General features: G+C 44.5%; 1 protein-coding gene across 2 annotated transcripts in view; it reads left to right on the forward strand.

Annotated features, from left to right (window-relative positions):
- Window positions 1-4,351: 4,351 nt before the first annotated feature.
- RPS6KA2 (ribosomal protein S6 kinase A2) overlaps window positions 4,352-25,781 on the forward strand; it is a 452,256-nt gene continuing 430,826 nt past the window's right edge. For both annotated transcript variants that reach the window (XM_025381624.1, XM_025381625.1), the window contains exons 1-2: window positions 4,352-4,798; window positions 8,829-8,888. In XM_025381624.1, the coding sequence (XP_025237409.1) occupies window positions 4,736-4,798; window positions 8,829-8,888 (123 nt within the window). In that variant the 5' untranslated portion in view covers window positions 4,352-4,735. The remainder of the gene's footprint in view (window positions 4,799-8,828; window positions 8,889-25,781) is intronic.

The raw sequence follows: 25,781 nt of genomic DNA on the forward strand, positions 1-25,781 counted from the left end.
GGTACTTGGAGTTAGGGCCTCAACATAGGAATTTGGGAGGTGGAGGGACACGGCCCAGCCCATGACAATGGGTAACATGCATTTTTGTTGAAATTTAAATAAATTTGGTTTTCAGTTTTTTGGAGAATTTTGTGGAACTCTGGAGAGTGAAAATACCAAAGCTGGTGACTATGTCACTGGAAATTAGTAACTCTTGTTTTTTTTTGAGACAAAGTCTTGCTCCGTCACCCAGGCTGGATAGCAGTGGCACAATGGCACAGTCGTGGCTCACTGCAGCCTCAAACCATCCTCTCATCTCAGCCTCCCGAGTAGTCAGGACTACAGGCATGTGCCACCATGCCTGGCTATTTTTTAAAAAATGTATTCTTAGTAGAGACAGGGTCTCACTGTGTTGCCGAGGCTGGTTTCAAACTCCTGGGCCTAAGTGATCCTCGTGCCTCAGCCTCACAAAGTGCTGAGATTACAGGTGTGAACCACTGCATCTGGATACTATTTTCATTTTTACTAAATCTTTCATACATTTCAAAATGTACAACATTGCAAAATGGAACAGCCCAGAATAAAACATTTGGGTCTTTAAAAAATGTCTGTTGGATTCGGTGTGGAGGTCAAGCATGTCTGTCCATCAGAAAACTTGGATTTCTTTGGGCCTTTTCTCTCAGATCACGAAACACATTTTGTTGCTGTGTATTCTGTGAGTCAGGTCGTGGCAGCCCTCTCTGTGGGAAACTGAGCTACAGGAGATGGCTATTAGTAAGCAGAAGCAGGACAAAGACCAGATTCCTGATTCAGCTTTTCTCTGGTTGTCAGAAATCCGTGGAATGAATAAGCTCTCTCCATCCCTCCTTCCCTCCCCTTCTCCCTCCATCTTTCCTTTCTAAGAGAAAAGAGACACTTTAGGATTGAAGGGGCAATGAACACAGAGGAATGCTCTTCCTTCATTGGAGCAAGAGAGTAATTTTCACTTGGGACTGGGTTTCAGTGAGTTTCATGCCAGCTCATCCATCTCATTTCACAATGACTGTGACTTGGGACTCTTAAAATACTTCCCATTGCTTTATTTTGCAGAGTTTGATTCATTAACGACCCATTTTCATCAACGCTGGTTCAACGTTCTTCTTGGAAATTGGTGCTTTGGAGGTGAGTTTCTCAGAAATAGTTTTTTTCAGGTGGTGTTCTGTTGAATATGTTGTTCAGGCCAGGCAGAATGACTCAAGCCTGTAATCCCAGCACTTTGGGAAGCCGAAGCAGGCAGATTGCCTGAGTTCAAGAGTTCCAGACCAGCCTGGGCAACATGGCAAAACCCTGTCTCTACAGAAAAAAAAAAAAAAAAAAGAGTGGTGTGGTGGTACGTGCCTGTAGTCCCAGCTACTTGGGAGACTGGGTGGATCTCTTGAGACCAGGAAGTCGAGAATGCAGTGAGCTGAGATCGTGACACTACACTACAGTCTGAGTGACAAAGTGATACCTTGTCTCAAAAAAAAAAAGTTCAAGTTTTCTTGGGATTTAGTTGAACATTTTAATTCCAGCACATCTAATTTCCTTGTTTTTTTTTGAATCTTCTTCGGTATTTAAATGTAATCATTATTTCCTTTCAGAAAAATTATTACTTCTTATCTCTAATTGTTTACCTTTCCCAACACAAACTTTATAAGTGGGGCTGTTGTCCCAGATCAATATCACCTTTTGAAGATTTTAGTTTGTTGCATTTTATTTTGTTTTATTTTCTGGCTGTTTCCAGGTCCCCTTCCCCAATGTCCGGCACACCTGGTACTGCATCTTGGTGGGCAGCACCCCGGGGGTACCTTGCATGTAAAAAGTTGATTGAAAGGAACCCATCCGGGAGGTTTCTGCTTTGGGAGCACCCCAAAGGGGTTTTACAAGGCAGCGGTGCAGGGAGTAAGTGTGGGAATTCTAGCCCAGAGCCCAGAGCCCTGGCCACGTGAACTCGTCTCGCTCCCTGGTGATCGCTTCATCTCTCCAGGCTTCTCTGCTTGCCTGTGAGATGCCCAAATAATGTGCAGTCTGTAGATTAGTGTCATATTTGCATAGTTAAAAAAAAAAACACCATGCTAAATTATGAACCACATTTTCAGCAATTCCTAAGATACCCCTTAAAATGAGCTCTTTTTTGCCAGGGACTCTGGCAGGCTGTTCACCCACAGCCTCCCAAGAGCTGGGCTTCCCTCAGGTTTCCTAGGACATATGGCCAATCACAAGAAAGCCCATCCAAAAGTCTTTTCCTCCTTCAGATAAAGGACCTTTATTTCCTCCTTCCACATCAGAGCACTTGTGGAAACTTCCAGAAGCTGGTGGCTTTGTAAATACACAGTAAAGAATCTGAGTTTATTTCTTTTCCATTGCCTTCAGGAGTCCACATTTTCACTCCATCAGATTAAAAATTCTTGAATTCTCTTCAGCACTTTTATGAGTGATTCTCCTAGCTTTATTACAGAAAAGCCAAAAACCCTTTGTTTTCTTTTTTCTTTCTTTTTTTTTTGAGACAGAGTCTCGTGCTGTTGCCCAGGCTGGAGTGCAGTGGCACGATCTCCACTCACTGCAACCTCTGCCCCCTGAGTTGAAGCAATTCCCCTGCCTCAGCCTCCCTAGTAGCTGGGATTACAGGCATGTGATACCATGCCTGGCTAACTTTTATGTTTTTAGTAGAGATGGGGTTTCACTGTGTTGGCCAGGCTGGTCTCGAACTCCCACCTCAGGTGATCTGCCTGCCTTGGCCTCCCAAAGTGCTGGGATTACAGGCATGTGATACCACGCCTAGCTAAGTTTTGTATTTTTAGTAGAGACAGGGTTTCACTGTGTTGGCCAGGCTGGTCTCGAACTCCTGACCTCAGCTGATCCACCCGCCTTGGCCTCCCAAAGTGCTGGGATTACAGGCATGAGCCACCACCCTGGCCTTGTCTGTTTTTAATCTGTGACCTTTTACAGCATGTAAAAAAATCACTTTATGATTGTTAACACAAGAAAACCTTCACTCTGCTCTGCCAATCACAGAATCTCCAATTTGAAAATGAACAACATTGCTATTTTTAAAACTCGGAATGCAATTGATTTGAAAGGTCCTTCTGGCCTCATTTTGTAGAAAGATAAAGTGACTATCATAAATCAACACCAAGTATGGAACCCCTCTGTTAACTTTGGACTCTACTTGGCTATGAGATACAAAGTATCTGGGATTTGGGCTTTTCTTTTTTTTTCCAGTGATTTCAATTTCTTAGTGATGGTATAAAGATGAAGAAGAAAAAGAGATTGATACTTTTGGAGAACATTAAGCCATTTTAAAAAATATATTTTTCTCAAAGATAAAGGAATTTGCTGTAGAAATGAATACACTTACTCCCAAAGCAGCATTACATTGTGTTAACTTTAACACCCTTTCCCAAAAGAGGGAACCAAAATGCTTCTGGATTAGCACTCGGACGACTGGAGAAATGAGTATGTCTTTCACCTGCAGGCATCTTTAATTACCCAGGACAGAAGGGAGTAAGGAGGGAGGCAAGAGAGATCCCCCCACTCCATCCCCCAAAAAAAGGGAAACAGGGAGGGTAATTTTCCCCGGTTCCTCTTCCAAGGAGCCCTGGCTCAGGAGGCCTGGCTCTCCTGCGGGCGCCTGGCTGTGTCTTCCGGGTTCCTTCCCTGAGCCTCAGGACTTTGTCACCTGTGAAATAGGACGAGGTGGAGACCTGAAGTTGCTGAGGGGCAGGATACACGTTTGAATTAATGTTTTTGTCCCTCAGGCCCTGCCACTGGGAGCCCGAGCGGCCCACGTGCCTTTCATCCTGGCCGGCAGAGGCCTGAGTGTTGTCTCGGGCAGTTCTGGGCAGGGCTGGGTAGGGCCCAGCGGACCCCACGGGCAGACGCTCGCCTCTTCCCAGCTATCTGTCTGTCGTCCCTCTTTGTCCCTCTTCTCCTGAGGTGCTGTCCCAGCCCTCGGGGGAGGCAGTCGCGTGCAGCTCAGTCAGCAGCGCGTCCAGGGGTGCCGGAGTCTCCTGTACGCCCCGCAGGAAGCTTTGCTGCCTGGGGCCCTCCCCTCGTCCCCTCCTCCGTCCCTGTCCCTGTCCCTCCCGTTCTGTGGCGGGAGGTGGCGGTGTGGGTCTCCCGGGAGGTGCGGCAGGCTGGGGAGGTGGGGAGGGGTGTGCTGGGGGTAGGGGGACAGACCTGCCGCACCCGCCCAGCTCCCCGCTTCCCCAGCCCTTGGTTGCTATGCAGTTTCTATGGCAGCAGCATCCTCAGACTCAACTTTCACCCTCATTTAGAGCCAATTAAGGTAAAATAGTGAGGGGAGGAGGGAAGAGCATGGCCAGGGAAGGGAGGGGGGAGAGGCAGGAAATCCAATTCGAAGCTGCAAGTGCAGCGTTTACTCTGCCAAAGTCGCAGTACAGATTCTGAAGCCGCAGCGCCGTCCCCTCCTTTCCTCGCCCCAGCCTGAGCGGGAAGCGGTAGCAGCTCCCCAGAGCCCTGGCTTGGCAGGGAAGGGACGGGCACCCGGGCAGCCATATTGCAGCCCCCCGGGTCCCTCCTCCTGGGCAGCCGCGGGCCCCACACTCACGACCTCCTTTGGGAGCCGGATCTGTCCTCTCCATCGCCGCCACCCGCCAGCCTCTGCGTCCCTTGGCTTCTGACATCCCTTCTGGCCGTCCCCCTGTGCCGGTCGGAGCCTCTATTTATTTCCTTCCTTAGTATCAATACTTGACCAGCAGAAAAGGAAAGTTTAAAAATGCCGATCGCACAGTTGCTGGAACTATGGAAAAAAATCGAGGTGGAGCCTATGGAAATAGAGGTGAGTGCAGGAAGGAACGCACTTTTCACAGCATTCTCAAGAATCCGATCTCCGCAGCCAATGCATTGCTCATTTACTATAATCAGCTCATGTTTATTAGGTGACTACGATGGGTCAGAGAGTTGGGTGTCCAGTGTGTGTGGATGTATATGTTGCGTTGTGTATGCACATGGATAAACATTGCGAGTGTACACACACACGGCATTGTGTGTGGTGTAAATACATAAATGATAATGAGTACAAGAAACAAATTGTTGCCCTTAGGGAAACTTCAGGATGCTTCTTAAAGTCTGTGTAAGTCTTAAGTATTCCCGTTTCCAAACTAATCTGCATCAGTTTGATTTTCCTTCAACAAGTGGCTTTAAATTAGAAGCCTTCCATTTGCTACAGTGAAAGATGAAACCAGAAGGCAAAAATCAATGATGAATCAAGGAACAGAGAGCATAAAGATAATGTGATCTTAAACGAGAAAAGATAATGCAACCTTAAAAGGATGAATGGTCAGATAAAGAGGTGTGATTAAACATAAATAGAAAAGATAATGAAATCCAAGTGTTCCTTGCCCATCCCAGGGCTGGTGGGTGTGCAGGAATCACTGCTGAGAGTTTTTCACTCCATGCTTCCCTGGGGACATGCAAACCTCTGCTCCACGGAATCTGATTTGCTCCATTTGAATTGGAGATGGTCAACATACATTTTCCTCGAAGAGAAAGTTCCCCAAATTTATTAACATCTACCGAATTATTAGATATACCTGCTCTGTGTTTATAGCAACTCAAATGGCATTTAAACATGGTTCACGTTTCATCACTCACCAAACCTCAAAATCCAATTTAATTTTTGCTTATCTCCTACTCCCAGCACTGTATTTATAAATTCAATGCTATTTTAAATTTTGTTTATTTTTGTATGTATGTCTTGAGATAGTCACCTAACATAACTTTAAATTGAATGGGAGATTCTGTTTTAGAAGAGAATTTACTTAATGCTTCATATTGAATACTTGCCTTGGAAAGGCAAACTAAATAATGCTTGACATATGTATTGATGTTTAAGAGAGATTGTTGGGCATAGCACAGACATTAAAGGCCATTTGTTTTAGATGGAACAGCCCAGATACATACTGCTGCTTATGGACAGTACCTGAGGTGGGAGAAGGACGACACCAGGGCTCCTTACTGTTACTGATTCTTCTGTTTGTACATGGGGTTGTTCTTGGTGTTGAGGACAATGTCTTGGAAAGATCCAGTCCCTCACTGCGGTTGCCATTTCAAGTCTATTTTTTCTGAGAGAGATTCAATTTTTCTAAATATCGAATTAGTGAATGAGCAAGTGATTAGCTAGAAGTTCTTTTCTCATTTTCTAGTGCTTCCTATAGCCCTGTCTGGTCATCGTCAGCACATTTGCTTGTGCTGAAGCTGGAAGGTGCTCAGCCCTCATGAATGAAGGGTTCATTCAGAGGGAGGATTCCGCCCTGGGCTCAGAAAGGATGGGAGAGAGGGGACAGGGGCTTTACAATTCCAGGTGGGACCCTGGTCTTCACATTATTTCCAGTGACCAAAGCCATGAGGAGCAGCTCATGTTTCCCGTATTTCTCAAATTGCGCATAAATGGATCGGCAATGAATAGATTCACATGATTTGAAAACTATGCCATGAGCCTAGAATGCACTTGCAAGTGGCAAGAATTTGGAGCTGAGTTGACTGATAGCCTGCCCTGCCTTGCCAGCCCCAGGAGAGGGCAGATGGTAACAGTTTTGAGGAAAATTGGATACATTAAATAGCCCCTGAAGCAAAATAAATTTTTTTCAGGCTTAGCTAAATTTTTTCAGGAGAGCATAACTGGTGGAGTATGGACAGTGTTAAATTCCTATTTACTTGGAACCCAGAAAACCAGAGTTCTTTCTCTAGAAAAATGAAAGCTTAAATATTAACCCTGAGGTACTTCAAGTTTCTGAGGAAATTTCCAAATCCACAAAATCCTCTGTGTTTTGGAATTCAGAGGCTGATTTTACTCTCTAGTTTTGTCCGTGTTTTATGTTGTATGGTATCAAAATAACTCACATATCAGGAAATGTGGCACAGCTATATGGAGCATATCTGGCCTCTGAACTCCAAATTAAATGCCCTAAAACCCTTGCAGGAGGAGTCTGCATGCTTTTCTCATCAGAAAATCTGCTAAGAGATTGTAGTGCTTATTTTTTAGTGATTTAGTTTAGATTTTAGTGCTTTAGTTCCTTGCTGTTATGCAAATGTGACACGACTGATGATTGGATTTCCAGGGACAAGAATCAGCATTCCTGGATTCATGTTTTGCTCTAACCACCTTTTCGAGTTGCTATCCTTTCTGGCCTGTTTTCCCAGCTGTAGTCTGAGAGACCGGAACTGAATTGGGTCTGAGGTCCATTGTACTAGAGAACACTGCATACAGTTTATAAAAATTGTAGACCAGGGGAGATTCATCTGACTGTCCAGGGGAAGTCTTTGTGGTTCTCTGCGTTGTTCCGAGATATTTCAGATGACATAACTTACCCATAAATGAGTGTGTCGACAAGGAGACATACTAATTAAGAGCCAGAACCTCCAGAAAACCCCTGCAGAATCTAGCATGAAAAAGAAACATAGTATTTCATGAATTATGTTCTGGCAAGTTGAAGGCACATCTGAAACGCAGGACTTTTCAATCATTGCTTTCAGTGGGGTTACAGCAGCCAAGGGCGTGCTTTGGGGGAAAGACAAGAAAATGGGAGAAATGATGAGTAAGGCAAGTCCATAAGCCAGTCCACAAGGTATGGCTGACCCATTTTATTTGTGTTCTCTTGGAGGAATAAGCATGATTTTTTCTCTCTGGGATGTCATAATACATTAGATTGAGAAAGAGAAAACTCCATTTTTAAACAATGCAGATCAAACATGATTCTTTGAAGATTCATAGTCAAGCTTGGATAGAGATGATTATCTCCTGGCTACTTGGTGAGAAGATGAAACTAGAAATAGTAATAATGACAGCAGTTCACTTTGAGTGTCTACTGCGTAACAGCCCGTGTTGATGGCTGGCTGGTGTTCCTCCACGGAGCTCTCCCCACATGTCTAGGTAGAAGCACTGCCATGTCTCCGAGGCCCAGGTTAAGCAGTTGGCCCCAAGTTAAGTAGAAACCAAAGACTCAGACCCAGATGGATCTGCTTAAACCACAGAAACACTTGCTTTATGTTTTATGAGCTGGGCCTCATTGCTATGCTGGAATCCATTCTGCCAGCACTCACTCCGGACTGATTTGGTTCCATTCTCATGGGAATGGTCACACAGGCCTTCATTGCTGCTCTGTGCTTCCACGTCAGCTCTGTTCGTTTTTTAGCTTCATGAAAATCCATGCCTTCTCCACTGGCAAGAATCACCTTGTCCTTTAGATTCACCTTGTCCTCCTTTAGATTGTGCTGTAAGTCACACTCACTTCATTGATTTAGTTGTTTGAGTTAGTGTTTAGTCTGAATACTCCTTGCCTTACTTACCACCTGTTGTATAAAGGATCCATCTTGGGTATGAAGCATCACACAGTTGCACATAAATTCAGGTAGGAAGAGACGGTGATATGGTTTCCACGTTCTACAGAACTCATGGGGGATATTTAGTTAGTACTTTTTCTTTTTTTTTTTTTTGAGACGGAGTCTCGCGCTGTGTCACCCAGGCTGGAGTGCAGTGGCGCGATCTCGGCTCACTGCAAGCTCCACCTCCCAGGTTCAGGCCATTCTCCTGCCTCAGCCTCCGAGTAGCTGGGACTACAGGCGCCCGCCACCACGCCCGGCTAGTTTTTTGTATTTTTAGTAGAGACGGGGTTTCACCATGTTAGCCAGGATGGTCTCGATCTCCTGACCTCGTGATCCGCCCGCCTCGGCCTCCCAAAGTGCTGGGATTACAGGCTTGAGCCACCGCGCCCGGCAAGTTAGTACTTTTTCATATTGCAAACCTGTATGAAGCCATCTACAAACACATGGCAATGCTAACCATCCTTAACATCTGTCTTTGTTACCAGACCACAGAGGAGGATCTCAACGTGGATGCTGAACCGGCCACAGAAGACACTGCAGAAGAAGTAATTATACACGTTTTATTACAGTCTGCTTTGTTTGGGGAGATTGGGCCCAGAAGGTAGTGAAGGGGGAAATGGAAGTTTGAAATTAAATATCTGCGAGCAATTATTTTAGTGACATATGTGTCTCAAGACACATACACGCACAAATATATATACATGCACATGTACATATTATGTGCTTATTATATTCAGTAATCTCCCTCAAAAGGAATAGTTGGAGCATAGGAAGGAAGGCTGTCAATCGAAGTGAAGTTCGTGGTTTCCTGGCACGGGTGCTTGTGAGGGGCATGGTGCATTAGTACCAGTCAAGGAGGCCTGGGAGTAACCAGCTGGCCTGGAAGGCTGGTGTGGGGCTCCCCGTACTGTGTCATGTGACACAGCTGCTTAAAATGTCTGATGAAGAGCTCAGCAGAGCTGGGGAGAAAAGCGGATTCCATCTGTGGGAGTTGCCTTTCCAGTGGGCGGAGAAGTGTCCCAGGGCCTGTAGGGGTTGACTGGGAAAGAAGGAAAGAGAGACAGAATATCAGCCTGAGGTGGACATCAAATGGAAGAGAAGAAAGAGCTCTTGCTGCTGCAGGCTGTGCATGGCTTCATTTTCATGCCGTGCAGGAGCTTGGGCCTGACCCAGGCAACAGAAAACAGACTTAGACTTAATAAAGTAAAAGTATCTCAGCAACACTGGTGTTCTCCGGGGAGATTTTGGTAACAATAAGCATGTCCATCAGGGAGACACTGGACACAAAAGAGCTAAATTCGAAAGCTGAGTTGAGGCTGTAGTGAAGGCTTTGTAGTTACACAGCCACACTTCCACCACTGGGAAAGGAAACGCGCTCAGAGGTGGCTGGAGCCATGGGTCATTGACTTGGCCATTAAGAAGACTGAGTCGCTCAGCCACATGCCACCTGCAGCCAGAAAAGTTAGAAAATTTGCAACTCTGTTGACTTTTAAGATAGCTGGCAGATATTGTAGACTGGAAGGGCTGGATCGATGAATATTACTGTTTTTAGAAAATGGTCTGCTCAGATGCTGAACGCTGCATTTCACTACCATCTAAACCTATGCACACCAATGCAACATTTAAGCCAAGTGTCACTGGATCTTAGGATCCGATGACATAGTCCACTGGTTAAATGAAGAAAAATGGTGTTTGGCTGCCTTGCGTTCATGCAGCTGCCTTTCGGTTCTGTGTGTTTTCGCTGATGTGGGAGTCTAGAGTCCGGCTCTCTTCTAGCTGCGCAGCGATCCAGCTGCATTCTTAAAACACTATGCTTGGCCTGGCCTTGTACCTTTGCATCCCCTGGGAGAGTAGACAGCGCGACTTTTGCCAGTTCCATGAAGGTCAAAGGGTAGGCAGACGAGGCAGTGACTTTCCTGAAAATATGATGCTCAATCTGATACTTGCAAAGTGGTAGGAGTGGGAAAGGAAGGTGTACCCTCCCTGCAAATTCATAAGACAGCAAATTCATAAGGCCAAGGGTTTCAGAGAAATAACTGGCTGTCATTTTTCGGAATACTTTTCTAGGCTTTCGTGGGAACTCTGATTTCCAGGGAACTTAGTGCGGTTACTGCAGGCAGACTAATGTGATGACTTAGTAGTTGGCTTCAGGAGGCTGTCGACAGGGCTGTGAGCCAGGATGGGTGCAGCAGACTCTTCATTCTGCTAGGTTCAACCGGAGCAGCAAGATTCCATAACACCATGTCCTGCTGCATTCAGGCTGCCATAGCAGAATGCCACACTGGGAGGCTTCTACACAACAGAAAGGTATTCTCATAGTTCTGGAGGCTGAGAAGTCCACAATTAACGCATGGCAGGTTTGACGGCTAGTGAAGCACACTTTTCTGGTTCATGGCCAGCCTTCTTTACCCTGTGTCCTCAAGCGGTGGAAGGGACAAGGGAGCTCTCTGGGGTCTCTTTGATAAGGATACTAATCCCATTCATGAGAACTCCACCCTCAAGACCTAATGACCTCCCAAAGTTCTCACCTAACCTTTATTGCTAGGATTTTAACATGTGAGTTTTGGAGAAATACAAACATTTAGACCATAGCACATTATATGCCCAAAAGTGCTTATACACAACTAACAAAAAATTATTTCATTAACAATATTTATTTTTTAAGAGCCTCCTAGTCTCAAGTTGTCTTGTTCTCTACATTTTTGGTGGAAATCTAGATGTGAATCTATCATAGAATGTAATGAAAGAAACCAACCTCTTTAAAAGTTTTTTTTGATAATGGAATATGAGATGGAGGAGATTATTACTGTTTCTGGATGCTTACTGTATCTGAATAACAGAAAACCAGTATATCTTTGCATCTTAATAAATGAAGGAATAGAGTTCCAAACAGATTTTAGGAGTATTTTGCAGAACTATAATATTGATATTTAGATACATTTGCAGTATTTGTGGGAAGAATGAGAAAATACTAGAGAAAATTATTTGTTTACTTTCTGATAGATGATGCTGAAAACCCAACATGGAATTTTTTAGTCTAGCTGCAGATGAATGTCATTTGAATACTCTATGATGTTGTTTTAAGTTTTGTTAGAGATAAACTTTTGACATCCTTCTTGGCCTCCAGAGTGGTTGTTTGCAAGGTCTTCTCTAGGTGAGGGATTTATGGCTCAAATAAAAGAGCCATATTCTGAACAACAATCACAAAACCGTTTTTCTTCTTTCTTCTTCTTCTTTCTTCTTCTTTCTTCTTCTTTCTTCCAAATGCAGTTTTGTTATGTGGATATATTGTGTAGTGGTGAAGTCTGGATTTCTAGCCTAGCCATTACCAGAACAGTGAGCACGGTACCTGACTTACGATTTTTCACCCTCACCCCCACTCCCACGCTCCCACCTTTTGTAGCCCAGTGTTTACTCTTCCTCCTATATATTAATGTGTGCTCATTCTTTAGCGTCCACTTATAGGTGAGAACATGCAGCATTTCTGAGTTATTTCACTTAGGATAATGGCCTCCAGTTCCAACCACGTTACTGCTAGAGGCATGATTTCATGCTTTTTTTGTGGCTGAATAGTATTCCATGGTGTATCTGTACCACATTTTCTTGATTGAATTCTTTGCTATTGGACACTTACGTTGATTCCATGGCTATGCTATTGTGAATTGTGCTGTGATAAACAGATAAGTGCAAGTGTCTTTTTTATATGATACTTTCTTTTCCTTAGTGTAGATACCCAGTAGTGGGATTATGGATCAAATGGTAGTTCTGTTTTTGGTTTTCTGAAAAATTTTCATATGTCTTTTGTAGAGGTCATGCTGATTTACATTTCCACCAACAGTGTATAAGCGTTCCCTTTCTCTGCATCCTTGCCAACATCTGTTGTGGTTTTTTTGAAAAAGAAAGAAATTTCGTGGCAACTAAACTGATAAACTTTTCATGCCTGTTGCCAGTCTGAACACATATGACAAAAAGTCATCTTATTTAGGAAAAAAATCATTCAAGTCCGCGGCAGTTTTCCCATCATTTATTCAGCCAAGAATATTTGTTGCTAATCTGTAGGCCAGGCATTATCGTTCATGGAAAAGAATAAAAAGGTGAGCGAGGCTTGCCCTGGAAGAGCGCAGGAGGCGCTGTGATCACTCCAGCTTGTGAGTACTTTCACTGATACGAGTTTCGTGATGCAGGCTTCTCACATAGTTTTTGAAGTGTGGAAGGCATTTGGGATAGATCACGTATGATATCTAGGCATGTGATTCCTTGCGTTATAGTTCTGTGCAGCTTCCGAGAAGGTGAGTTCTGGTGAAGGTCCAGTGTGAAGCTTGCGTGTAAGACAAGATATCTGTTCTCCAGCTTGGGTGTTACTGCAATACACCTTCATTCACCATTGCTGAGGGAACAGCCTCCTCCCTCAGGAAGGCAGTAGCAATGTGGGGGAGTTTGTGTTAGAAATTCATGGGACGGGTGGATTCTTGGTCTAATTTCATCTGACGCATCAGAGGCAGCAGGCATCCTTCCTATTCTGAACAACAACCACAAAACCCAGCAGATTCTGTCAGGAAATACTTCTTTAAGGGATTACTTGAAGGGCTCTGTATAGTGACATCACAGTCATGGAAGAAAAATCTGGAAGGAGAATGATGCCTGTGGGCAGGCGAGGCCCTGGCTCCCTGAGGTTCTGGGCTCTCACCATCCTCCCTCCCTCCTGCAGGCCGTGCATGTGGAGGCAGAGAAGCACCAGGGATGAGAGTGCCTCCATGAGGCGACAGCTCCGTGTGGGAAACAAGCTCATGGCTCGCCTGGGGACTTCCCTGCAGGCCTAACTGGGTGGACTTGTTGAGGGTCTAGAGGCAACTTGCTGTCTTGTTGCCTGGGAACCTGATCTGGACGTTGGGCCAAGTGTACTCAAACGAACCTCACAGCCACACTCGTGAGACTTCGGTGGGCACAATGCCAAGCACTGATCTGTGTGGGATAGGACGTGGTGGCGGCGCTCGGCCAGCCTCCTCTGAGCGGCTGTGCTGGCGGTTGGGAGGGCTGATGCTGTCCTGATGGAGGAGGAGAGCCAGCTTCAATGGCTTTGGGCCAGGAGAGGCCCCACCTGTCCACTTCCATGGCACAGAGGTGAAGTCTGTGCAGCGCCAGGCAGCGCCCACCTCCCAGGTCTCTGTGCTGTTTTGTTGTATTTGTTCCCTATGTGTTCTCAGATTCATAGATGATTTTTAGGTGAGTTTTCATTTCACAGAACAACCTTTGAAAAATATTAGAATTTGTTGCATTTATTTATTTATTTATTTATTTATTTTTAGACACAGGGTCTCACTATATTGTCGAGGCTAGTCTCGAACCCCTGAGCTCAAACGATCCTCTCGCCTTGGCCTCCCAAAGTGCTGTGACTACAGGCATGAGCCACCACACCTGCCCTGTTGCATGGATTTTTAAAGTGCTTAGATTTCAGGGTTATGTTTATTAATAACAATAGGACCATTTTCTTGTCAGGTCAACTCTAAAAAACCAGATCTAGGTGCTATTGAAAATGTTAGCATGATTCCACTTGATTTCCTTGTGGCTACTGGAGTACTTTCCCTTTCCTCTCAAATTTTACGATTTTTGATAGCAGAATAGAAAGTATCTGGGCCGGGGGCACGGCAGGTGGCATTTCCTGCTGTCACCATCAGTTGGCAGGATGCAGCTACATGGGGATCACAGGGCTTCGGCTGCCAGATGACAGTCTCTTTGAGCCAAGGAGGACGCTGAAGACACAGCACCAGCTGAGAGGTCACAGAGGGGGACCCTCAGGCCTGGGCAGGCAGCCTCCTTACAAGGGCATCCAGGGGCCCATGGGCAGCTCAGGGCTGAGCTCCTGAGCACATCAGTGTGGCCTCCTGCAATGCCCAGCTCCCGCAGTTGCCGAGTGGTTGCTGCTTAGACCTCTCGACGAGTCCCCTGGTGAGGAGGAAGGCCAGGAAGAGATTCATGGCAACAGACAGCAAGCGTGAAAGAGAGAGCCAGTCAGGGTGTATTCAGGAGCTCTGGGCCAAAGCTCCAGCAGGATATGGCCCGGGACAGGCTGAACTGCCTGTGCGGCCACATCGCCTCTCCTGTCTCTGCAATCCAGACAGAGTTCCATTGTTCCTCAGAAAAAACAGAAAGAAAAACAATCTAAACTGGTTTGAATAGAAGTGAGACAAGGTGAATAATGAAGCCCAGGCACTAATGAAGCAATTAAGAGCAATGCAATTACTGTTTAAAAGAAATAGCTACTAGATTTGAAAGAAGAGTGACAAAACAGTCTTCCAGTCCTTGCTTATTACCTCCTGTGACTCTGTCTCTGTGGCGACTCTAAAAGCCGGTGTTACATAAGTCACCATGATGGTGTCAGTCTATTTGCATGTGGATTTCTTACTGTTTCTCTGTCCAGCAGACAAGAATCACTTCAGTCCTTGCAGAAATGCTAGAAAAGGGTAGGGTAAGCATCATGCCTTCTGGAAAGAGGGCGATGCGGCTCAGCCACTGCAGGCCCATCTGTGTTTAGACGCACTGTGGGGTGGGTGAGAATAACATTGGCTTCATGGAACATTAGCATTTATTGAGGCAGAAAAAGAAGAAAAATGTATGATTTTGTAAAGAAGATTGGGACAGCATATCATTTGATGTGTAAGTGGTAATTACTTGCGAGAATCCACAAAAGACAAAAAGTCTGGCTCTTGTCATCTGCAGACATCTCTCCCTCTGGTTATTCCTTTCTCACGGAGTGTTTGTCATTTGTCATTCCTGGGCAGACGAAGACAGTTTATAGCTCTTTTCAGTTTCTGGGATCCTCATTTTTCTGCTTCTGTAACAAAGTCAGCCTGTGCACATTTCCCAGAGTGCTTTCTTTCCGAGAAGAAAAGGATTACTCAGTGCGAACGGGAACATTCTCCAAAATCGTGGGCACCGGCTGGAGACCATGTCCCGTGGTCTCAGAGCACCAAATCAGGAGCCTGGAGCGGAGCGTTTGCCGCTCGCTCCTCACACATGGCTCCAGGGAATGGGCACCAGTAAATGGCCTGTGGGGCCTTCCTTTATAGCCTCTGGGGCAAAGCAGTAAGTGTCTCCACAGCCTGGTGATTTTATTGGGATGGGGGGGGGCGGGCCTCATAAAACGCTGGTTCTCAAGAAAAAATTGTGCTCATCCAATCACAGCCAAGAATCACCTTCTGCATTGAGGTCGTTGCTAAATCATGAAGCAAAAGACCCAGTGAAAGCTACGTTTTCTCTGTCTAGTGTGCAGAGCAGCAGGTTGGAGAAGGCCATGAGATCCCGTTTGGGTTTGGGTGTCTGGAGGGCCTCCCAGGTTTGAGCCCCTGAGGACTGGTGGCGTGGCTATCCTCCTGCCTGCAGAGGAATAGCTGTGAAATAACAACCCGACTCTTGACGTGCGCCTGTTTTCCATGCCTCGCACCCTCCCTCAGCCCTGGGAAGTGGGCAGGGGATCTGTTAGTTTTCCCCCATTTTTCAGGTGGTGAAATTGAGGCATCACAGATGATGTAATTTGCTAAGTATAGCAGGGAACTAATGAGTGAGGGAATTTAAACAAAGGTTTTTTTCTACAGACTTATTTTCTCCTCCTAGAATCCTTGATTTCCCCCAGCGTACTCAACATTGGGGGCAGATTTTTTATTTTTGGCTAATGCACTCAGGTCATGGGTCAAACCTGGTGGCTCAGTCCCTTCTGTTCAGGCCTTATCTCAGTGCTACAGGCATCTCTGGTCACAGGGAGGGTGCTGGCCACGTCGGTCCCTCTGTGTCCCTGTCATCTCCCTCCTCACCCACATGTGGGGGAGCCCACACCCCATAGGTACATCCCCCGTGAGACCTCAGAAGCAGCCTGAGCTTTCCTGAGGAGGCCGCAGGGGCTCAGATCCATGCCCCCGGCCGAGGCTGTGTGGAACTCACAGGACCTTCATTGCCACACTGAGACTCTTTATCCTCTTTTTCCATCTCTCTCCCCTCTCCACACTGGAAAAAGACAAACATCATTCCTTTATGTGTGCGTAAAAATCCAGGGGGTTTTAGACGGAGCTGTTTTAAAAAATTATACCTCCCCATTCTCTGGCTGCTGTCTCATCATAGGTGGGATGTATTATTGATTTACAAGAATTACAAAATCTTATAGTTTATTAATGCTAAATGGATAATTTAATTATGGTAAGATTTATATACATATATAGTTTTTTTTTCTTAATTGAGTGGATTTTCCCCCATAGATAATGCTGTGTGTGTTTGGGTAAGATGCAAGGTGTCAGAAAATTGTATAGCTTGTTATCCTTCAGATATTTTGAAGTAATGGGGAAAAAAAATCCTTGTACCCTTGTAACGTACATGCAGCTGAGAGCTGGGTGTGGAGATAGACTTTGCAATTTATGTGAGTCATAAAATTCTCTAGGGAATCATGAAGACATATTTTTCCAGGATATATAACCCAAACATCCCACTTGCCAAATGCACATTGAGTAGCCACCGTGAAGGAAACGCCTCCGTTCCACTTCTCTGGCGGAGGCCCCGTGGGCACAGCAGAGCCAGGCGTCAGTGCCCCTTGTTCCTGAATCTGGAGTCTCACACTTCTCTGGTGGAGGCCCTGTGGGCACAGTGGAGCCAGGCGTGAGTGCCCCTGGTCCCTGAACCCAGTGTCTCACTTCTGTCCCATGTAGAACAGAGGGAGCAAACCCTATAAAACCATTTCCAAAGAAAGCGAAGGTGAGAATTCAGTGGGCTTGAGGAAACGGCTGTGAACACATGCTGGGTGTCAGTCTCAGGCCACACACTGCGCTAGGCACGTGGGACTGAGTACTCATAGGATGCAGCTCCTGTGTCGGGAAAGCTCATTCTACATGAGGATTTAGCCACATAAATCCATATCTCCAAGTCAATAGGGTAAATATAGCAACATCCTTCTTGAAATGATGAACGATCTCATGGATATCCATGGGCGGGGGTCGCCTTGGGCTCCTCCACTGCCAGCTACACACTTGGTGGCTCAAGCCGATCCACCCCTGCCTCACCCTCCCTTCTCCATTTATTCTTTGGGCAAAGTCTGGGGAGTGATAGCTGTGGGTCTGGCCCTGTGCGGGGCACCAGGATTCCATGAAAAAGAAGAGTACGAGTCTTCTATTTTAGCATCCTCGCAAATAAACAACTCAACAAGATGGTTTCACATGGGGGGAAGTACTGTGCAGAAATAGGGTGACAGGGAGTGCTCTGGGTTGGCCATACTAGCAGAGGCATGGGGCATGGTTACCGTAGACTTCTCTACCCATGCCATGTTTAGACTAAGACCTGACTGATGAGAAGAAACCAACCAGCAAGACCCGGGGGTGGATTGTCCCAGACAGACAGACCCTGGCATGGCCGGACCAAGGAAGCCTGAGCTTGGCTTGGCTTCAGGAACCACATGCAGGCCTGGGGCTGCCCAGGCTGGCCTGAGATGCACGTGGAGAGGAGAGTGTGATGTCAGGATTTGAGGTCATGGCAAGGTCTTGGATTGTATTCTTTTTCCCTGGAAGCCTTTTGGGATTTCTTTTTTTTTTTTTTTTTTTTGAGACGGAGTCTTGCTCAGTCGCCCAGGCTGGAGTGCGGTGGCCGGATCTTGGCTCACTGCAAGCTCCGCCTCCCGGGTTTACGCCATTCTCCTGCCTCAGCCTCCGGAGTAGCGCCCGCCACCACGCCCGGCTAGTTTTTTGTATTTTTTAGTAGAGACGGGGTTTCACCGTGTTAGCCAGGATGGTCTCGATCTCGTGACCTCGTGATCCGCCCGTCTCGGCCTCCCAAAGTGCTGGGATTACAGGCTTGAGCCACCGCGCCCGGCCGCCTTTTGGGATTTCTAAGCAGGAGAGTGATGGGACTCCATTTTATATATATGTGTGTATATGTATATATGTGTGTATATATATGCATATATGTATATATGTATATATATTTTAACTAATTTAAAATATACAACTAATTTAACTAATTCTTTAAAAATTAATTTTTTGTTTCAATAGGATTTTGGGGGAATGAGTGCTATTTGGTTGCATGAATAAGTTCTTCAGTGGTGATTTCTGAGACTTTGGTGCAACTATCACCCAAACAGTGTACACTACCCAGTGTGTAGTCTTTTATCCTTCAACCCCCCTCCTAGCCCTTCCCATGAGTTCCCCAAGTCCATTGTATCCTTATGCCTTCATGTCCTCATAACTTAGCTCCCAATTATGAGTGAGAACACACAATGTTTGGTTTTTCCATTCCTGAGTTACTTCACTAAGAATAATGGTCTCCAGTTCCATCCAGGTTGCCGTGAATCCCATTATTTCATTCTTTTTTATGGCTGAGTAGTATTCCATGGTATATATACCACAGTTTCTTTATCCACTCATTGATTGATGGGCATTTGGGGTGGTTCCATATTTTTGCATTTGCAAATTATGCTGTGTGAGTATTTTTTGGTATAATGACTTTTCCTCTGGTTAGATACCCAGGAGTGGGACTGCCGGATCAAATAGTAATTCTACTTTTAGTTCTTAAAGGAATCTCCACACTGTTTTCCATAGTGGTTGTACTGGTTTACATTTCCACCAATAGTGTAAAAGTGTTCCCTTTTCACTGCATCTATGCTAACATCTATTATTTTTTGATTGTTTAAATTATGGGCGTTATTGCAGGAGTAAGATGATACCACCTTGCGGTTTTGATATGCATTTCCCTGATAATAAGTGATGTTGAACATTTTTCCATATACTTGTTGGCAATTTGTATATCTTCTTTTAAGAATTGTCTATCCATGTTCTTAGCCCACTTTGATGGATTGTTTATATTTTATTTTTGATTTGAGTTCCTTGCAGATCCTGAATATTAGTCCTTTGTTGGATGTATAGATTGTGAAGATTTTCTCCCACCCTGTGGGTTGTCTGTTAACTCTGTTGATTATTTCTTTTGCTGTGCAGTAGCTTTTGAATTTAATTAAGTCCCATCTATTTATCTTTGTTTTTGTTGTATTTCCTTTTAGGTTCTTGGTCATGAACTCTTTGTCTAAGCCAGTGTCTAGAAGGGTTTTTCCAATGTTATCTTCTAGAATTTTTGTTGTTTCAGGTTCTTAGATTTAAGTCTTTGATCCATCTTGAGTAAATTTTTGTATAAGGTGAGAGATGAAGAATGAGTTTCATTCTTCTACACGTGGATACGCAATTATCCCAGCATCATTTGTTGAAAAGGGTGTCCTTTCCCTACTTTATGTTTTTGTTTGCTTTGTTGAAGAGCAGTTGGCTGTAAATATTTGGCTTTATTTCTTGGTTCTCTATTCTCTTCCATTTGTCTATGTGCCTATTTTTATTCAAGTACCATGCTGTTTTGGTTACTATGACATTACTGTATAGTTTGAAGTCAGGTAATGTGATGCCTCCAGATTTTGTTCTTTTTGCTTAGTCTTGCTTTAGCTATGTGGGCTCTTTTTTCGTTCCATATGAATTTTCAAATTGTTTTTTCTAGTTCTGTGAAAAATGATGGTGGTATTTTGATGGGAATTGCATTGAATTTGTAGATTGCTTTTGGCAGTACGGTCATTTTCACAATATTGATTCTACCTATCCATGAGCATGGAATGTGTTTCCGTTTGTTTGTGTCATCTATTATTTCTTTCAGCAGTAGTTTTGTAGTTTTCCTTGTAGAGATCTTTCACCTTCTTGGTTAGGTATATTCCTAAGTTTTTTTTTTCCAGCTATTGTAAAAGGGGTTGAGTTCTTGATTTGATTCTCAGCTTGATCACTGTTGGTGTGTAGCAGAGCTATTGATTTGTGTACATTAACTTTATCCGGAAACTTTGCTAACTTCAATTAACAGTTAGAGGAGCCTTTTGGATGAATCTTTAGGGTTTTTTAGGTATACAATTATATCATCAGCAAACAGTAACAGTCTGACTTCCTCTTTACTAGAGTTTCCTAGGTATACGATTATATTATCAGCAAACAGTGACAGTTTGACTTCCTCTTTACCAATTTGGATGCCCTTGATTTCTTTCTCTTGTCTGGTTGCTCTGGCTAGGACTTCCAGTACTATGTTGAATAGAGGAGGTGAGAGTGGTCATCCTTGTCTTGTTCCAGCTCTCAGGGGAAATGCTTTCAACTTTTCCCCATTCAGTATAATGTTGGCTGTGTGTTTGGCAGAGATGGCTTTTATTACCTTCAGGTATGCCCCTTCTATGCCAGTATTGCTGAGGGTTTTAGTAATAAAGCAATGCTGAATTTTGTCAAATGCTTTTTCTGTATCTATTGGGATGATCATGTGATTTTTGTTTTTAATTCTGTTTATGTGCTATATCACATTTATTGACTTGTTTAAACCATCCCTGCATCCCTGGATCCCTGGTATGAAGCCCACTTGATCATGGTGGAGTATCTTTTTGATATGCTGTTGGATTCAGTTAGTTAGTATTTTGCTGAGGATTTTTGCATCTATGTTCATCAGGGATATTGGTCTATAGTTTTCTTTTTCTGTTGTGTCCTTGCCTGATTTTGGTATTGGGGTAATAATGGCTTTATAAATGATTTAAGAAGGATTCCCTCCTTCTCTATCCTGTGGAATAGTGTCAATAGGATTGGTTCCAATTCTTGTTCAAATGTCTGATCGAATTCTGCTGTGAATACATCTGGTTCTGGACTTTTTTGTTGTTGGCAATTTAAAAATTACCATTTCAATCTTGCTGCTTGTTATTGGTCTGTTCAGAGTTTCTGTTTCTTCCTGGCTTAATCTAAGAGGGTTGTATATTTCTATGAATTGATGCATCTCCTCCAAGTTTTCTAGCTTGTGTACATAAAGGGTGTTCATAGTAGCCTTGAATAATCTTTTGTATTTCTATGGTATCAGTTGTAATATCTCCCATTTTGTTTCTAATTGAGTTTATTTGGATTTTCTCTCCTCTTTTCTTGGTTAATCTCGCCTAATGGTCTATCAATTTTATTTATCTTTTCAAGGAACCAGCTTTTTGTTTCATTTAACTTTTGTATTTTCTTTTTGTTTCTATTTCATTTAGGTTTGCTTTGATCTTTGTTATTTCTTTTGTTCTGCTGGGTTTGGGTTTGGATTGTTGTTGTTTCTCCAGTTCCTTGAGGTGTGACCTTAGATTGTCTATTTGTGCTCTTTTAGACTTCGATGTAGGCATTTAATGCTATGAACTTTCCCCTTAGCACTGCATTTGCTGTATCCCAGAGGTTTTGATAAGCTCTGTCACTATTATTGTTCAGCTCAAATAATGTTTTAATTTCCATCTTGATTTTATTGTTGACCCAACAATCATTCAGGAACAGGTTATTTGATTTCCATGTATTTGCCTGGTTTTGAGGGTACCTTTTGGAGTTAATTTCCAATTTTATTCCACTGTGGTCTGAGAGAGTACTTGATATAACTTTGATGTTCTTAAATTTACTGAGCCTTGTTTTGTGGCCTATGATATGGTCTGTCTTGGAGAATGCTCCATGTGCTGATGAGTAGAATGTTTATTTTAACAGTTGTTGGGTGGAATATTCTTTAAGTATCTGTCAAGTCCATTTGTTATAGGGTATAGTTTAAGTCCATTGTTTCTTTGTTGACTTTCCATTTTGATGACCTGTCTAGTGCTGTCAGTGGAGTATTGAAGTCCCCCCACTATTATTGTGTGACTGTCTCTCTCATTTCTTAGGTCTAGTAGTAATTGTTTTGTAAACTTGGGAGCTCCAATGTTAGGTGCATGTATATTTAGGATTGTGATATTTTCCTGTTGGACTACTTCTTTTATAATTATATAATGTCCTTCGTTGTCTTTTTAACTACTGTTGCTTTAAAGTCTGCTTTGTTTGATATAAGAATGAATACTTACTCCTGCTTGCTTTCGGTATCCATTTTCATGGAATATCTTTTCCACCTCTTTATCTTAAGTTTATGCTACTCTGTATCTTTTAAGTGGGGCATTTAGGCCGTTTACATTGAATGTTAGTGTTGAGATGTGAGGTACTATTCTTTTCATTGTGCTATTTGTTGCCTGAATACCTTTTTTTTTTTTTTTAGTTGCGTCATTGTTATATAGGTTTTGTAATTTTTATGTTTTAAGAAGGTTCTATTTTGGTGTATTTACAGGATTTGTTTCAAGATTTAGAGCTCCTTCTAGCAGTTTTCATAGTGCTGGCTTGGTAGTGGCAAATTATCTTACCATTTGTTTGTCTGGAAAAGATTGTCTCTTTCCTTCATTTATGAAGTTTAGTGTCACCGGATACAAAATTCTTGGCTGATAATTGTTTTGTTTAAGGAGGCTAAACATAGGACCCCAATCCCTTCTAGCTTGTAGGGTTTCTGCTGAGAAATCTGCTGTTAATCTGATAGGTTTTCCTTTATAGTTTACCTGATGCTTTTGCCTCATAGCTCTTGAGATTCTTTCCTTCATCTCCACTGTAGATAACTTGATGACTATGTGCCTAGGCAATGATCTTTTTGTGATGAACTTCCCAGATGTTCTTTGAGCTTCTTGTATTTTGAATATCTAGATCTCTAGCAAGGCTGGGGAAGCCGTCCTTGATTTTTCCCTCAAATATGTTTTCCAGAATTTTAGATTTCTCTTCTTCCTCGGGAACACCAATTATTCTTAGGTTTGGACGCTTAACACAGTCCCAAGCTTCTTGGAGGTTTTGTTTACGTTTTAAAATCCTTTTTTATTTGTCTTTGATGGATTGGGCTAATTCAAAAGCCTTGTCTTTGAGCTCTGAAGTTCTTTTTTCTGCTCGTTTCAATCTTTGCTGAGACTTTCCAGTGCATTTTGCGTTTCTCTAAGTGTGTCCTTGATTTCTAGAAGTTGTGATTTTTTTTTTAATTTATGCGATTTCACTGAAGAATTTTCCTTTCATTTCATATATCATGTTTTGTTTTGTTTTGTTTTTTCTTTAAGTTGGAGTTCACCTTTCTCTGGTGCCTCCTTGATTAGCTTGATAATTGACCTTCTGAATTCTTTTTCCAGCAATTCAGAGATTTCCTTTTGGTTTGGATCCATTGTTGCTGTGCTGGTGTGATCTTTTGGAGGTGTTAACCTCGTTTTGTCATATTACCAGAATTGTTTTTCTGGTTCCTTCTCGTTTGGGTAGACTATGTCAGAGGGAAGATCTCGGACTCAAGACCTGCTTTTCAGATTCTTTTGTTCCATAGGGTGCTCCCTTGAGCACCCCTAGGGATGGGGCTTCCTGAGAGCTGAACCGTAGTGATTGTTTTTGCTCTTTTGGATCTAGCCTCCCAGCAGAGCTACTGGGCTCTGGGCTGGTACTGAGGAGTGTCTGCAAACAGTCCTGTGATGTGATCCATCTTCAGGTCTTTCAGCCGTGGATACCAACACCTGCTCCAGTGGAGGTACAGGGGAGTGCAGTGGACTCTGTGAGGGTCCTTGGTTATGTTTTTGTTCAGTGCACTGGTTTTGTGTTGGTTGTCCTTCAGCCAGGAGGTGGTGCTTTCAGGAGTGATTCAGCTGAGGTTGTATAGGGAGAAGACGAGCTTGCCCTCGGGTCGCCTTTGAAGTATTCAGGTTTCTCCGGAGGTGGTCAGGGCTGCAGAACTCCCAAGGGATTATGTCCTTCATCTTTGGCTACCAAGGCAGGTAGAAAAAGACCCCCAGGTGGGACAGGATTAGGTGTTTCTGATCTCAGATTCTCGTTGGGCAGGGTTTGGTGTGGCTGCTGTGGGCGATGGGGGTGTGAGTCCCAGGTCAATGGAGCTATGTTTGCGGGGGGCCTCTGCTGCATCACACAGATCACCAGGAAAGTGGGGGGAAAGGTGGCAGTCACAGGCCTCACCCTGCTCCCTTGCAGCCCACAGTCCTAAAGGCTGGTCTCACTCCCACTGTGCCCCCAGCAGCACCGAGTCTATTTCTAGGCAGCCGATGACCTGGGCCGAGAACTTGCCCCAGACCACCAACCTCCCCACTGAGAAGGCAGGCAGACTCACAGATTTTCAGTGTCTCATGGGGCCTGCAGCGGCGATGAAGTTCCTTCAAAGAGTCCGTGGATTCTCTAGGCTTTCCTGGTATGTTGCTGTGGTAGTTCTTGGAACAAAAGTTCATGATGTGGGTCTGTCCACATGCTGCTCTGTCTGTCTGAGCAGGAGCTGCACGCCAGTCCTGCCTCCTATCGACCATCTTAAGCTCCATTTTTCGTGTCTATATTTTTAAGAAAAGTAGCTCTGGCTGTTGGGCTATTAGCATAGAGCTGGCTCAGGTGCAGGCGGTGGGGCATGACGCTCATAGTAGAGATTTGAAAGGCCTTCCGGTCCGTTATGGATACGGCCCCTCTGGCTTCAGTGCTGGATTAGTCTCCTGGAGCCTGGCAACAAAGTTCCGTGCACTGGGCAGCTTAAATAGCAGAAATTCACTCCCTCACCGTTCTGGAGCTGGAAGTCTGAGATCACAGCATCCACAGGGCTGGGTCCTTCTGAATCTGTCCCAGCCTCTCCCTGTCCTCAGTGCTTTGCTGGCGACCTCTGGTGTTCCTTGGCTGGTGGGATTCTCTCTCCAGTCTCTGCCTGCATCTTCACATGGCATTCTAAGAACTGCAGTTATATTGGATCAGGGCCACCCTGGCGACTTTCATCTTATTACACCTGCAATGACCCTATTTCCAAACAAGGCTACATTTCGAGGTCCGGGGAGGGGATGGTGCAGACTCACATATCTTTTGGGGAGCGTAATTTGACCCCTAGCAGGCACTGTGCTTGGGAACCCCTGTTTGGTTGGCGTCATGGGTCAGTGTCTCAGAGTCTTTGCGAGAGACCCTGCTTTTTGGGGCATGAGCTAAAATCCATGAGCTGCGCGCTGACCTGATTTTTATCATGATTTCTGCTTCTGCTACCGCTGGAGGTGTGCAGAGGCCTCCCTGCTGCCTGGGCACTGGCTTTTGTTCCCTCGAGAGATGCCAGGTCATGCTTTTGAGGCTTGTCCACGGGCACCAGAAGCACGGTGACCCTGAGGGAAGACCTGAGGCCACCACAAACTCCTGATCATAGCGGAGACCAGTTGGGGATTAGAGAATACTTTTAGGGTGATTTTGCATCAGACCCTCTGTCCTCTACCTACACAAGCCTCACTCCTGGCCTCTTCCTCATCTCATTTAGAGAATGGTCACGGGGTGTTACTGTCATACCATGTCAAAAGGAGTGAATGAAACACAGGTCCCATTACTTGCCATCAGCCCCCTCTCACTTTTTCCTTAGCAGTGAAGTGCAATCACTAGGTCCTTTCTGACTCAGCCTCTGCAGGCCCTTGGCTGCGGTCCTCTGGAGGCTTGGGTGCAGCACCTGCTGTGTCTCATTTTTTTTTTTTTTTTTTTTTTGAGACGGAGTCTCGCTCTGTCACCCAGGCGGAGCTTGCAGTGAGCTGAGATCCGGCCACTGCACTCCAGCCTGGGTGACAGAGCGAGACTCCG

Source organism: Theropithecus gelada, chromosome 4 (genome assembly GCF_003255815.1).
Source record: "Theropithecus gelada isolate Dixy chromosome 4, Tgel_1.0, whole genome shotgun sequence".
NCBI lineage: Eukaryota > Metazoa > Chordata > Mammalia > Primates > Cercopithecidae > Theropithecus > Theropithecus gelada.